This window comes from Poecilia reticulata, linkage group LG4, assembly GCF_000633615.1.
Source record: "Poecilia reticulata strain Guanapo linkage group LG4, Guppy_female_1.0+MT, whole genome shotgun sequence".
Lineage (NCBI taxonomy): Eukaryota > Metazoa > Chordata > Actinopteri > Cyprinodontiformes > Poeciliidae > Poecilia > Poecilia reticulata.
The window spans coordinates 20627129-20641357 of NC_024334.1; the positions used below are offsets into that span (position 1 = coordinate 20627129).

The following is a 14229-nucleotide window of genomic DNA, read 5'->3' on the forward strand; positions in this document are numbered from 1 at the left end:
TAAATTACGACTCTGGTAACATCTGTTGACATGGGAGCCAAAGCAGTTGAAAAGTTTGCCTTGGCTGTAGCTCAACTCTGTTTTTTTCTCCAAAAGAGAAGAAAAACCAGATGGTTCTGATTCAAATAAGTAAATACATAAATGCAGTAAATCAGCAAATATAAAAATAGTTTTATTTGGTAACACAGGAACTGATCAGATGCTCTCTCTCTTTTACAAACACACTCTCAAACATGAACTTGTTTTACAGTTGCTGTGAGGACTCTGTTGATATCAAAGAACAGTATCGATACTTGTAACTAGTTTATATCAGAGTCGACCCCTAACAATCGTATTGAACTTTTTTGGACCCCATCTCCAGTTCCTTCACCACAGTAAACCAAGACAACTTGAACGTAAATGATTTTCTACAAGAGATCTCTTTTAGTCAAACGATTCAACAAAATCAGATTTTGTATAAAGTTATACGTAAACTTCAACGCATGTACTTCAAATCTTACACCTTGCTTAATTCTGCAATAAAAAACTTGTTTTTTCACAGTAAATAGTCATGCTCAGTTGACAACACTGATCCTAAATTCAAAACTGAGCTGCTGTTTGTTTCAGCACTCTTTCCTCCCTTGGGGAACTCCTCCCGACCGATCAGCTGATCAAAAGCGTCGTCGTCCGATTGCACAGAGCTTGAGATGTTTAAATGTTCTTCTTCTTCCTTACATGAGGATTTCTGCTTGGAGACAAAGTCTGACAGGAACAGGGACTGGATCTCAGAGAGGAACTGGTCTCCTTCGCCATCCGGGAGGGCTTCCAAGTGTCTTGCCAAAGACGCCATCATCTGGAAAGTTACAACCGTGAGCTACTGAGAGTGTCCAGCTGAAACAAGCCAAGGGTCAAATTTACCTTTTCCAAACAGGTAAGACTGGAGTCTCTGCGAAACAATCTGTCCATCTGGACGCTCCTGCACAACCAGAACAAACTTTTTAGAGAAAAACTACAGCGTAATCTACAATCAAACCACCACCTGGCTGCTGGGAATTACAGTCCTGATTGCCACTGACCCGTGTGCTTGAGCGTACTTCTGGATGATCCACTGAGCCCTCCTCATGGTCTGCTCCCAGTCAGGAGAATCTTGTGATGACAGAAAGTTGAATCTGTAAGGCAGCTCTGTGGAGAAACACAGAGAGAGAGAGACAGAGAGAGGAAAAACTCAGCTGGAGGATAGAAACCGTATCACTGACCTACATTGTCAGCTTGATTTCTAGGCCTCTTGATCCGGACTGTTTTGAAGTTTTTGAGTCATGTCTTGCTGTGTGTGAGTGTGTGTGTTTCACATACTGTTTTGGCTCGAGGGCTCTTGGCTTTCTTTCACCAACAAGCAGGTGATCTGGGAGTGAGTTGAGGGGTTAGCGGGGTCATACGGGCTCACTATCATCCCGATGAAGGGGGCTCCGCCGCGGGAGAAATAACTCTGGGTGAATCAGAGGACAAAAAATAAAGGAGACTGCATGTCCACATGCAAAAGTATTCACACCCCTTCAACCTTTATTATGTAACAGAAGCATTTTATTGGCATTTCCTGCTTTAGAACAAACTATTACACAAATGGGAAGTGCAAATAACTTTCAAAACGATCACAAATAAAAGCCTGAAAACTTTGCTCCTGACATACTGCTTCCATCCAAATGAACTCAACTTGAGCCATTTTGCTAATAAAAACAGACAAAACACAAAGCTGGCGGACGCACATCAACACATTTGCAGTACCAATCACAATTTCGACTTAGGGAGAGTGAATACAAATAAACGTCACGTTTTGCAGATTTTAATTTGTTAAAAAGTAGTTTGTGTTGGCCAATTCCACAACTTAATAAAGGTTTTGAGGTTATAACGTAACAGCATTTGGAAAGGTCCAAGTGCCGTAAGCTGAAGAGATGCTTGTACAGGTTCTTTTATCGGTTCTGTTCTACCTGGAACTGGTCCTGCGTGTTGATGTCCCGCACCGACGGGTTTGGGTGAAAGGAGGGGTGTGAGTGGTACCAGCCCACGACGCTGAAGCCCAGAGACGAGAGCACGTCACAGGCCTGAGTCTGTGACACTGGGTCCATCTCACACTGCAGGCCCGTGCTCACGCTGTTACACGGTTCAGCTGCACGGATCTGCACATAGAACTGCTTGTCAGCCTTTGGAATAATTAAGAATAAAGATGAACTTGGACCACTTCCTACCTTGAGAACTTTCTTTTCCTGGTTGAACGTTCCACCCAGAAGACCAATGACTTCCCCTCTTGAAACGTGGGCGTGCTGAACACGAGATTACGAAATATGTAGGCACTTATAATGCATTAGAAAGTAAGATGTGCTCCTGAATGATGCAATGCAAAACAAAATAAGGAGCTATTTTCTACGAGGTCATGTTTATAGTGTACCATGTCCATGATGAGAAGCGTCTCGGCACACACGATGACCTGGAACGGCTCCTGGAGGAAACCGCAAGTAACATTTTGAAAAGTTTAGTAAGACTCATGAAATATTACAATAAAACAAAGTAAAATACAACTTTCTTCACAAGCACTTTCATAAAAAATAATTTAGAAGAAAACCTCTACCTATATTGGAGGCTAAGGTGAGACAAATATTAGTACAATATATGGTTTCTAAGGGGGTGTGGACGTTGAAAGCAGGTCACAGTGAGGCGGTTCTACGGGAGAACAGAGGGAGAAACGCCACTGCCTCAGCTCAGCTGGAGAAACTTTGCTGTACACGTCCAAGTTAAGTAAGTGTATGACACTGTCCGGCACAATACTCAGCTGGACGGGTGGCTCTAATTTGATGCTCTAAACTGATTGTCTGATGAGAGATTATAAGAAGTACAGTTCAGGTTTTGAAAAAGTCTTTTTTGCACATCAATAATCTTAATCTAACAGCAGAAATTACATTAAATATAGAATAAGTAGGTCAGACTGTCCTGCTGTTGATGCCACTTCAAGCATTCGCCATGCTGAGGTAAGGGAATTTTCATTAGTGCAGACAAAGAGTCTGCGTATCATAATATGACGTTAAGTAGCGTTGTTATTAGGATGGTTTGACAAAACATTTGAGCAACATTTGTATGCTTGGTTTATAAGTTACTGTATGACGGTTCTTATGGTGTGAAGCACTTTGAACTTGCTGAAATGTGCTCTTCAAATAAACTTGACTTGACACAGCTTATCTGGAAAGTATGCATAAAAAATGCTACACAATAAATGTTGGAATGTTATTTACTTAAAGCAGAGTATCTTCCTAATACAAGATAAATATGCGGCAGTATGATTAAATAATGAGGCAAATGGTCTCTGACCTGAACGTCTCTCTCAAAAGATCTGCAAGGAATCAGCTGGAATGGATCAAACGATCTGTTGTACAGACATTGATTATGTGAATAATCTTCTCCAGCGTATTATTTGTTTACTTGATACATGAATCCTTTGTGCTCACCCTCTGTATCTGGATGTCTTGCCGGGTTTAGGCTGCTTCTTCATCTCCTCTCTCCGCTGAGCCAGCTCTTCAGCGCTCAGATGCTGGAAAACACACAGGATTTGGCAGAAATGAAGATACTGATTCAAAGCGGCTGAAGTGCATGTTAAGACAGCGTCCACACCTCGTAAGTCTGTCCTTCCAAATCTCTAGCGTCACACCAGTTCCCCCATATGTCTCGCACACGCCTCTTCCTGGTCCGCTGCAACCGATCAGAGGTTAGCTCAGCTCTGAAAAGCTCAGGTTTTGCAGCTGATCACGGTTTTCAGGAACCTACCATGCTCTGCAGTCTCTGAGCTAGCTGGTAAGCCTCAAGCACATCCTTGCCCTCCTTCGGCTTGGTCCGGTCCACCACCTTCGGTCGATTATACACCGCTTGCTCTACAAGAAGAAAACAAGAGCCCGCACACTGAGCTGGAAGACAGATAAAAGCAGGAGTAACTGTAGGTCAAAGATTGCAGGTTTACCACAATTGAAATTGATGGCTCCGATGAGCTCCAGGTAGGTGTGTATCCTCCCGATGCAGTTCACGTCTCCACAGTTCTTCAGGCCGGGACGGACCGACGTCTTGTTCAGGTACCGGGGCTTGCTCTTCAGCCTTAACGATAAACACACAAGCGTTCAGTTCTTCTCTACGGATGAGAAGAACTGCAGAGAAGTCGGCTTGAGAACGGTTTGGCGCTACCATTGATCCAGGATGTAGTTCCTGATCTTCAGATATCTCTCGGGCGTCTTCGATGGTCGACCCTCGAAGAACTCGGGGATGGCTTGTTTCTCGTCCTCCGTGATCATCTCTGTGTCCATCTCGACTTCCTGCTCGGGGACCTTGAGCTCTTCCACCTCCTCGTCTTCCTCCTCCTCCTCCTGCTCCTCTGGATCTCCGTCTGGTCCATGGATGTTCGGGTTTTCAACAGAATCTACCAACAAAACAGGATCACTCTTACTGACAGGTGTGCGAGGCTGAGTTCAGTGGATTATAAGCCTGGCGGGCCACCAGACTTTACTTCCCCTGCCACCAGCCTAAGCATTGTTTGTTTATTTTAAAAAGGGTTTTTTTTAATATACACTAGTAACAGTAAAGATGGATTAAGCTAGGTCTATATTTCAAGCATTGAACTCCTTGTGCACCTCAGAATTTTTGTAACTTCACATTTTTCAACACAAAAGCCCTGTAAGACACAAACAAACCCCTGTTGAGCATTACCTGTGGCGTCATGGCCTTCTTCAGTGAGCTGACCGTCATGTGCCAAGCTGAGACTCTGGCAGCTCTGCTCATCACTAGGATTAGTCATCAGTTTTGACTCCGTCTCTGCTTCTGCCTCAGGAGGTTCCGTCTTTACAAGATTCTCATCCGATGTAGTTTTTCTGTCTTCCTCAGCGCAAAACAAGTTAAAAGAGGCCGGAGGACTTTGCTCGGAAGGAGAGCTCGGGCAGGGTCGGTGCTTCGTCTCATGGATGCCCTCTGACACGGTCAGCTCTTTTTGCTCTTCTGCTGCATCGTCAGTCTGTGGTTGCCCTGCTGGTCCACTCGGTTCAGTTTTGATGTCCTCCCCTTCACCCTCGCTCAGGTCATCGGTGATGTCTACGTCCTCGTCGTCGGAAAGCCTCTCTATGCGGACGGCATTGGTCATAGTGGGTCGAGGAGGCCGCAGCTGCGGCTCTGGACCTCTAGAGGGAGCTGCGGCTCCAGGTTCTGATTTACCCTTTAGTTGGAATAAACAGAAGAGACGATAAGATTAGGAATGTGCTTGTACATGCTTCATGTCAGTGTGAAAACAGTCGGGCAGTCTCACCTTGTGTTTGAAGTACTGCCTGGCATAACTCTTGACCTGAAGGACACTTCGGGTGTCCACGAGCTTGGCAATTTTTGTCCACCTTCGACCATATTGAGCCTTAAAAAGTAGAAAGAAGAATAACTTAGTTCCAAAAAGGCTTATAATACTGAAATACATGTGTTTTTTATGAAAGAATAAACTTTTTTAATGACAGGATGTAAGTAATAATAAGTCATACTACTCATAAATTCACCTCAGGCCTACAGATACTATTAAAACTAAGGCGCTCACCAGTCCCTCCTCAAACAGCTCTTTTTCCTGTTTGGACCAGCGAGACGAAGCAGAGGCCGAGGTCGAGCTTTTGGTTGGAGATCTGAGCGTTCACAAGAGAAACACGTCAGTAGTGATTTTCAACATAAACGACAACAGGTGGGGGAGAACTCTAAAACAAAAAGGTACTTACTTCTTTACTTTGGGCTTCTTGTTGGGATCACTGGGCAAAATGTCAGGAATCCTGTCTCCTGTCAAATAATATCTTCAAGTAGAGTTAAGTACAGTTGCTTCGCAGCCGTTTTGGATCAATTTTCCTACCGGCGCACTAAAAGCTAACTTAATAAATTAGTTACGACTAAGTTTGATTTTTCCCTCCACGTCCACGTTACACAGATTTATTTGAATTGAATAACATCCATCCATTTTCTTACACCCTTGTCCCTCAGTGGGGTCGGGAGTGAATTGAATAACAGCCTGCAAGATTTCAAAACCATTTCTTGCTTTAATCTATAAGCACATATTTGTAAAGGAACATGTCCAGTAAATTATAAGTAAGTCAAAAGAGCAAAGCACAGTTCCAAACCAACCAAGACATGTCAGTATATCAAAACTGATAAGCAACAAAGAGAAAGTCAGCCAAGACGTCCACATGGTAACTCAGAAGGAGGCGTAAATTTAACAAATCTATCCTTTATGGGAGAGCGGAAAGTCATAAGAGCAGCTTGTTTGTGAAGAATTTGTGAAGGAACACAGCAAATGTGTGACAGAATGGTCCAAGTCCAAGCCCAGAACCAGACATTATTCACAAATGGTATGCGTCCATTTCTGAATAATCTGATTAAGCTTGAGTTACTTTGCTAAATGTACTTCTCTCAATGTGATAAGCCGAGACATACTCCAAAATGTATGGTTTTCCTTTCACCTCACTATTCTGTGCTTTTTTTTTTAGTTGGTCTATTACATTAAATCCCAAGAAACTCATTATCGTTTGAAGTTGTGGAGTTACAAAACTGAAAAAGTTTACAAGACGCTGTAAGGACTGCTGCACCCTCTGCAGCCCGTCAGCTGTGGTTAAAGGATACTGTTCCTCCAGCAGCATCCTCTCTATCGCCTCTCTGTTCTCCGGGCTGATGGAGCTGTCCAGCTCCCAGGGCTGCAGACAACACACACAACACTCATCACAAACCCCCACAGTCACGCCTGATGTACAAACGGTGGGATTTCTCGAGGTCCTACCAGGATCCAGGTGCTGGTTCTGTCCGCAGGCTGGATGAACTGCTCCTGGACTAATCCTGCAGCGTCCATCTCTCTGCAGCAAGAAGGAAACAGGTTGCTAACAGACACCGAAACACTGAAAATAATCCTTTTAGCTAGCGTTTAGCAACACATAGCTCTCCCAGAATGCACACAGCAGGAAACAGAGACACTTCTTACCCAACATTGCTATCAAAATCGTCTCCCTCGATGTCAACATCCACTTCGTCCTCCATGTTTCAGGACAAACGTAAACAGAGAAGCAGTCCCGCTCTGAAGGGTAGTTTAGTTTCACCTACAGCGCCGCCTGGTGGCTGGAAGAGCGACACTGGCGTTTTTCTTCACATTGAACGCAAAGGTAAATAGAATATCAAAAGTTATTTTTGAAATACAAGTGAAATAGTTGTTCAAGTTGATTAATATTGATAACCATGACCGATAGTGAAATTTGTAAAATTCACTTTTTTCAGTTAAATTTATAAAACAGCAATGTGAGAACTTTTGTCATCTCAGACCTGTCAAAATGATCGTGTCTAGTTTTTAATATGCCACCACGTTCAATATTTCATAGCAAAGTATCAATAAGCACTATGTCAGAATAAGTTTAATAGAAACTACAGGAAGTGTAGTCATCTAGAACAAACTAATAAATCAATGCATTTAGAAATTTTATTTTTTTCCATATCTGCAAACATGTTGCTTTCTCTGAATGTTGAATTGCTCAACTATATTACTTCACACACATTTTAAGACAAACTGACAAAAAAAAGAAGCCTTTTTTAAACCATAAATTCAGAGACACTTTCCCCTAAAACTGTTCACCCACTCAATAGAACATGGAGGAGGCAAGTCAATAAAATCCAAACACCAGATGAAAGACAACAAAAAAAGTTTTATTTAGAAAGAATTCACAGTTTCTAATGGCACTACAGTTTATTGTAGTAACTCACTCCTGCTCAAAAATACTGTGCAGCTTTTTGGAGTGATCAGAGGGAAAGAGGGGGTGGGAGAAACTGGGAAGGAAAAAAAAAGAAAAAAGCATTTGACATTTAAAGTAGAAAAACAATAAAAGGCATGAGGAGTCATACAAAGTGCACGTGCGTCTCTAGAAACTCTCTGCAAGTGCTTCCTCCTCTTCTGTGTTATGGATTGAAGCAGGTTCTAAGTAGTCTTTTTCATAATACAAACACACACCCTTGAAGTTACCATAATCTCCCATGCATACAGGTAAACATACATCATAAAGATTTTTAAAAAAGGATGGGGGAAGAAAAAAAAAAAAAAAAGATTTGCTCAGCTCGTGGAACCTTTGTAATCACATCAATAGTGTTGTAAATCGGATTAATCTTTCTCACGTTCCCTTTAATTCAATAACAGTTCATTTTCTCCTTACTAAACACAGGGGTCACTCAAGGTGGGGCACACGACGAGTAAACAGAAGATAAATAGAGTGTAACGAGAGGGCAAGAACGCTGAAACATCTTAGTGACACAGCATACGCAGAACTAAAACATGAATGCGAGCAGGCAGGTTTTCTCCACCATGACTGACGGAATCATGCAGTGAGGAAGTGGCAATGACGACACCAACCACATGGAGCCAATCAGAAACCCTATGCACACGAAGAAACATTTCACCTGTAAAAACAAATTTCCCCCAAACTCTGCAGGGCGTTTTGTTATCCTGCATGCAGCTTTTTTGCAGAATTTAAAGAGAACTGTATTTATTGTAATAAACAGGGCAAATAAAAAAATAAAATAAGAAAAAACAGACGGAGTCAAACTTAGTTGAGCACTTTCACCTACTTTTAACTAAACAGCAGCTCCGAAAGCAGAAGCAGCAGTCGTTCGATCCAAATAAACCCACAGTCTGAAACCAAATCAGTAGGATGTGAAATGATAGTTGAGAGACAAACACAAAAGCTGTTTTACAAACTGAAAATGTAACACGTAGTATAACTAAGGACCTTAGCCACCCATTACGACTGTCCAAACTACTAATTTCTCCATGTAACAAACTTGCATTGACCACAGTGACCCCACAGAACTGGGAAGCTGGCAAACCAGTGCCTCAATAAGAAAAATCTACAGACTTTTAAATAAATAAATAGATAAATAAAACCTGCAGGGTCCCGGTGGATGTGCGAGTAAAACGAGCGTAAACAATCAACTCTGCTTCCCCAGTGTGTTATTACACTTCACTAGGCTCAAAACAGACGCGATGAAGTTGGGAAAAAAAAAACATACAAGGGATATGAAACAATCATGGCTCAGACTGGCTAAAAAAAACAAACAAACACACATTTAAAACAAAACCCAGAGTGTGTCTAGCTTGTTCACATGCATATAAATAGAGTCAATTATTAACTTTCTACATGTGTGCATGATTATTATGGGCCCAGCCCAACTATCTAAAGTGGGGGAATGATTCATTATGAGCTTGTAGGATGTGCAGACTGCTGCTTCTGTAACTGTAATCTGAGATTAAACGAAGATGAAAAGGATAAAGAAATGTAGGTTATTTTCTTCACTCGGCTCCTGTGGTTGGTTTCAAACAGTAATGTAGATGCAGCCAGAGCATCAGACAGGTTCACAGTAAGATTTTAAACACTGGTCCCATTCAAACACCTTCAGTCAAATAAGGATAGACGAGAAAAAAGAAACAAAAGATAACACAAGGAAAAAATGATGAGACAAAGTTGTGTGCTCCACATTTCTTCTATAATGACACTTTTTATCCAACACCAGCAGCCTAATACTTGTTGAAGGAGCGTAGAGTCGAGGTTGGCGCCTGTCTCGCTGTGCTCAGAGAAGGTGGAAAACATTTACTGACGCTCCGCTGTCTGGGAACAATGTGCTTTTTTTTTTTTTTCTTTTCAGAAAAACAAAGTCTTCTTGTACCAAATGTGTGCTGACGTGTCGCTCTCTCTCCCCCCCCCACAATGTTTCTCTCCTTGCATATCAGCAGCTCTCTAAGCATTAAAGTTTTAAACGATTAAAAGGTTTCCAACACACATAAAGGCACGTAACCGTAAACGGGTCTTTGACAAGAGTGGATACGGTCTGGATGAGCTAATGCTGCTAAATTCATTTTAACTTCACCTGTGCGTCTGGTGCGCGCTCATGGGAATTGTGGTTCTTTGGGATAAAGTCATTCTTTTTGTGAGCAGGGTGCTGAGTAATTGCGAAGTGTGGCGTTTCAGACATGTCCGGTGACGGCGGTCACCCTGATGGTCCCAACGCTCATCTCTTTGTTTCCCTTCATGAGCTGCTGCAGGCTGGGCAGAGAGTCGACGCTTCCCCCTGGCACGGGGGGGAACTGCAGCTCCGTCTGACGAGACTTCCGCCGCTTCAGGGAGCGCTTTTCCTGACGGGATTTGGCGGGAGGCTGGGTGAGGGGGAAAGAAAGGCCATGGCCGTTGCACATGCCGGCGGAGGGGCAGATGGGAGGAGGCGGCGGGAGGCGGCTAGTGAACGACTCCTCGGAGTGAGTGGAGGAGCTGCAGCTGCTGGTTTCAGAGGGGACCTCCTTAGACGTCACGGCGGGCAAAGACGACACCTGGTCTGCGGATGGAAGAGGATGCAACGCTGGGGGAGGAGGAGGAGCAGGAGCAGGAGGGGGAGGGGGAGGCGGTGGAGGAGGAGCAGGCGCGGGAAGCGAAGCAGGGAGGCTCGAATGGAAGCCGTTGCATTTCGGATCGCTGCTTGTGAGGGGCAGCAAGGGATCAAACGGCTTCAGTGTCTCAACTTTGTCCAGAGATTTTGTTTTGCCACGTTTTTTCTGCAGGATGAAAACAACAGAGGAGGAGAACTTTACTCTAAAATTCAGAGGAAGAAAAGATACATTTACAGGTGCATTTCAACAAGTTAACGTATTAATCAAAAGCTGATCTAATTTCAGTCATTTAATTCCAACTCAGATTATGCACTAAGTGATATATTTCAAGAGTTCATTTCTCTCAATTTTGATGATTATGGCTTATAGCTCCTGAAAATCAACATTCAACTTTTGGAGGATTATGAAACAAAGCCTGATCAACATTTTGGGGGAGATTCACAAGGTGGGGACTGCAGCTGGAGTCTTCAATAGTAACCAGAGACGCAAACTATCACATTCCTTGTGTTAAGTCACTCCTGAACCATTCGATAACTAAGGTCCCAGAGACTGGAAGGACAAAGTTATTTGAGGTTCAGAGTGAAGTTTCCAGTCAGCAATGGTTTGCCATGTCATCTGTGTTTTCTCAAAGTAGACAAATATCAGGAGATTTTAAGAGTACAACATGTTTCCCTCTGTTGATAAATTTTATGGAGACGGATTCAATTTTCCAGCAAGACTTCCTAGCTGTCCACACTGCCCAAAGAAACAATATCTGGTCTGTTGACCATGGTATCCATGTGCTAGACTGACTAGCAAACTGCCCCAACTTGAACCCAACAAAGAATCTATGGAGAATTGTTAAGAAAACGATGATTACTCACACCAGAGCCAACCATGCGGATGAGCTAAAGGCTCATCAAGCAACACGCTGCTTGTTTGATCCAACAAACTTGGTCAATAAAGCAATGAGCAGAAACAAAAGCTTGAAATATCTCACTCTGTATATCATAGATCTATACAATATGGATCTCACTTTCAGAACTGAATTACTGAAACACAGTAATATTTCAATATTGCTCTAAATTACTGAGATGCACCTGTAATAACAATAATAATAATACATGACCACATTAAAGTTTTTAGAGCTAGACACTGATGGCACACAAACTGGTCAGAGCATGAGGGGAACGTTTATTAGGGAATAAAGGGAGAATGTGATCTGGAAAGAGGTAATGTTAATAAAAAATGCTTGTGCTGTACTGTTAAATCTCTGCCTCCAGAAATGTGTGAGATGATTAAGATGTGAAGTGGCAATAACAGCGTCAGTACAGGAGGAGGTGTTTATGGACTGAAACTCAAGACATCACCGTATCCCTCAACTTGGCAACTCCAGGGACATTAGAGATCTGACCAGGAAGTGATTCCCTGCTTTACGCAAAACACCCACTGTACACACCGACTGACACTAGAGAACACACAGCACTTAAGTAAGGCGGCCGTCACGGCCGGCAGACACTGTACCTTTTTCTCTGGAGAAAACCTTAGAGGTTCTACAATGAACAAGTCATCTGGACCTACTGGGGAGGGGAGAGAGGGGCCAGGTTAACGATGGAATGGCAAACAGGAATACATACATGTAACAAGCATGAAATGACCTTGCAAGTAGTTTTTACTTGTAACAAAAAGGTGGAAAAAAACCAAAACTACCACTACCTTCTGATTATAGATTACAGATGTGAGAAAGCGGAAAGAAAAACTAATAAGTCAAACAAATATATATTCTAACATCAAAGTAATATAGTAGGAAATACAGATTCTGCTGGTTCAATAGGCGTCACTACTTGCAAAACATCTAGCATGAGCCAGTGAAGCATTGTGCTCTATTATTACACTCCAGAAGCCTGCATGTGGACACAAGCTGGCAACGACAGCCGCGCCTCCTCAAGGGCGAGAGGCTCTCACACACGCACACACAGCCGAGCAGCAATGGCCAGTAGGGGGCGGTGTACGGCGCCTTGTAAAACTATTCATAACCACTGACACTTTCCACATTCTGCTTTGACGTCTTAGAACAGACTTCAATGAGTTTTATTGGGAGTTTATGCACAGAGCAGCAAAAAGCAATGCATCGATGTGAAGTGGAAGGAAAATGATGCACTGTTCTTCAAGAGTTTTAAACAATCTGAAAAGTGCGGCATGCATTTGTACATACATTTTTGCCTATTTTTCTCAAAATGAATCAAGCTCGGTCTGATTAGCTGGACTGCATCTGTAAACGATTTCGCAAGTATTTTCCAGAGACTGTGGATTGGAGTCATGAATGTACTTTGACTAGACTCTCCTAATACAGAAATTGTAGCTTTGGCTGTAAGGTTTGGGTCCTTGTCATGCTAGAAGGTGAACCTCAAACAAGGCCTCAGGGTTTGTTTTTGGGGTTTTTTTCTTATTTATTCAAAATTTAGTTTAACTTCAATCAACTGACCTGGTTTTCCTATCACTGCTCAGTTAAGAGTTGTGCTGCCACCACCATGGCTGAATTTAGGGGCAATGTTAGTTTTCTGACTCTTGAAACTTTCCCTGAACTCCAAAAAGTGCAAATTTGTCATCTAACCAAAGCATCTTCCTCTCCATGTTTGCTACAAACTACACAGGCAGCACAGATAATACGACTTTTTATTATGTCACTCCATCCTGTAGGTATATCACACAAAATCAAAATCAAATGAGCAATGCCGTTTTGTGGTTGTAATGTGAAAATCTTCAAAAGAGTAATGAACATTTTTGCAAGGCGCTGCAGGTTAAAGCTTTCCAACTGTGGCCTCTTGGCTCTGGCTGGCATGAGCAAACAGCAAAAGGTTTTCCAAGTGAGCGATGGAGAAAATGAACAGAGTTTTTGGAAATGCCTGGGCACTGCAGCGCAGCGTTTAAAAGCAGCTGGCCTGAAATAGTTGTGACAAGCCTTTGCAATGCGGTGACTGTGGTGTCAAGTATAATCGCTGCTTAGGTTTCAGTGACAGTGACTAAAAGAGTAACAGACTTAAAAAAAAAAAATTTAAGTTGAAGGAGAGACGTGTCGAGAGTGGCGAGGGATCTCACCTTCCGTTGATGAAAGCTGAAACGACTTGGAGCGAACGAGCGGGGAGGCGACCCTACGTCTTAGATTCATGTCGTCGTAAGAAGAGAAACATCTGAAGAGGGAAAACACGAATGACGTTATAGCGGGTTATTAACCTTGTCGTCAAGCTCACTTCAGTAGGTAGGACAGGACTTGATGGTGTTTAACAAAGAAGTCCAACATGTTCCAGGAATCCCATACATCTCTGACAGGAGTTGAGTAATTCGAGGAGCTTCAAATGGGACGCATGCAGAGACAAAGTGTTACATTCACTGGAAGAGTGTCAGACAAAGAGGGCGAGGCAAACCTCTTGGGGCTGGGGTAGTGGTTGCTCTTGGGAAGGGGGGTGAATTTGGCTTTAGGCTTGGGGGACGAACTGCGGCAGCACTGCAGACAAAGCAGGACGCCCAGCAACAGGCAGAGAACCAGAGAGAGCACCAGGTAGCTCTGACGGTCAGACACCTGCAGTGGAAATGATCGGTCAGAAAAATAAATAGATTAGATAAAAGTGATCAAAACACCCAAAGAATTATGTGTGGACTGCAAGAACTGCACAAACTTTTGATTTAGGCAACGTGGGGAATTTTCTGGGTGTGGTGTACAAATTTAATAGAAATTCCTCTCTGGGAGATACCAGCTGCGTAACAATTAGCTGCTCTCAATTCATTTCACATGCAGCACATTTTTCATGCATTTAATCCAT

General features: G+C 42.9%; 2 protein-coding genes across 7 annotated transcripts in view; both read right to left on the reverse strand.

Moving 5' to 3' along the window:
- Positions 1 to 151: 151 nt before the first annotated feature.
- Positions 152 to 7084, reverse strand: mysm1 (Myb-like, SWIRM and MPN domains 1). Its single transcript, XM_008407371.2, has 20 exons — positions 6995 to 7084; positions 6797 to 6869; positions 6643 to 6713; positions 5751 to 5822; positions 5579 to 5660; positions 5306 to 5404; positions 4717 to 5215; positions 4198 to 4429; positions 3980 to 4110; positions 3790 to 3893; positions 3637 to 3714; positions 3474 to 3556; positions 3337 to 3391; positions 2423 to 2473; positions 2223 to 2297; positions 1965 to 2153; positions 1333 to 1465; positions 1056 to 1161; positions 898 to 955; positions 152 to 832 (listed from the first exon to the last, which is right to left on the reverse strand). The coding sequence occupies exons 1-20, from the start codon at positions 7048 to 7050 to the stop codon at positions 536 to 538; spliced, it is 2544 nt and encodes an 847-aa protein (XP_008405593.1). The 5' UTR covers positions 7051 to 7084; the 3' UTR covers positions 152 to 535.
- Positions 7085 to 7686: 602 nt separating this feature from the next.
- The window catches only part of suco (SUN domain containing ossification factor), a 42847-nt gene continuing 36304 nt past the window's right edge, over positions 7687 to 14229 (reverse strand). For 4 of the 6 annotated variants that reach the window (XM_008407369.2, XM_008407368.2, XM_008407366.2 and 1 more), the window contains 4 exons: positions 13834 to 13988; positions 13508 to 13599; positions 11933 to 11988; positions 7687 to 10594 (listed from right to left, as the gene is read on the reverse strand). In XM_008407369.2, coding sequence (XP_008405591.1) covers positions 10013 to 10594; positions 11933 to 11988; positions 13508 to 13599; positions 13834 to 13988 — 885 coding nt within the window. In that variant the 3' untranslated portion in view covers positions 7687 to 10012. The remainder of the gene's footprint in view (positions 10595 to 11932; positions 11989 to 13507; positions 13600 to 13833; positions 13989 to 14229) is intronic. The other 2 variants (XM_008407367.2, XM_008407370.2) reach the window with 2 other exon arrangements.

Coding starts and splice junctions, on each gene's coding strand:
- mysm1 (XM_008407371.2), bottom strand. CDS start 7,050: ATGGAGGACGAAGTGGATGTTGACATCGAGGGAGACGATTTTGATAGC. Junction 5,405..5,578: donor AGCTGTTTGAGGAGGGACTG/GTGAGCGCCTTA, acceptor CTACTTTTTAAG/GCTCAATATGGTCGAAGGTG. Junction 1,466..1,964: donor ACACGCAGGACCAGTTCCAG/GTAGAACAGAAC, acceptor TGATTCACCCAG/AGTTATTTCTCCCGCGGCGG.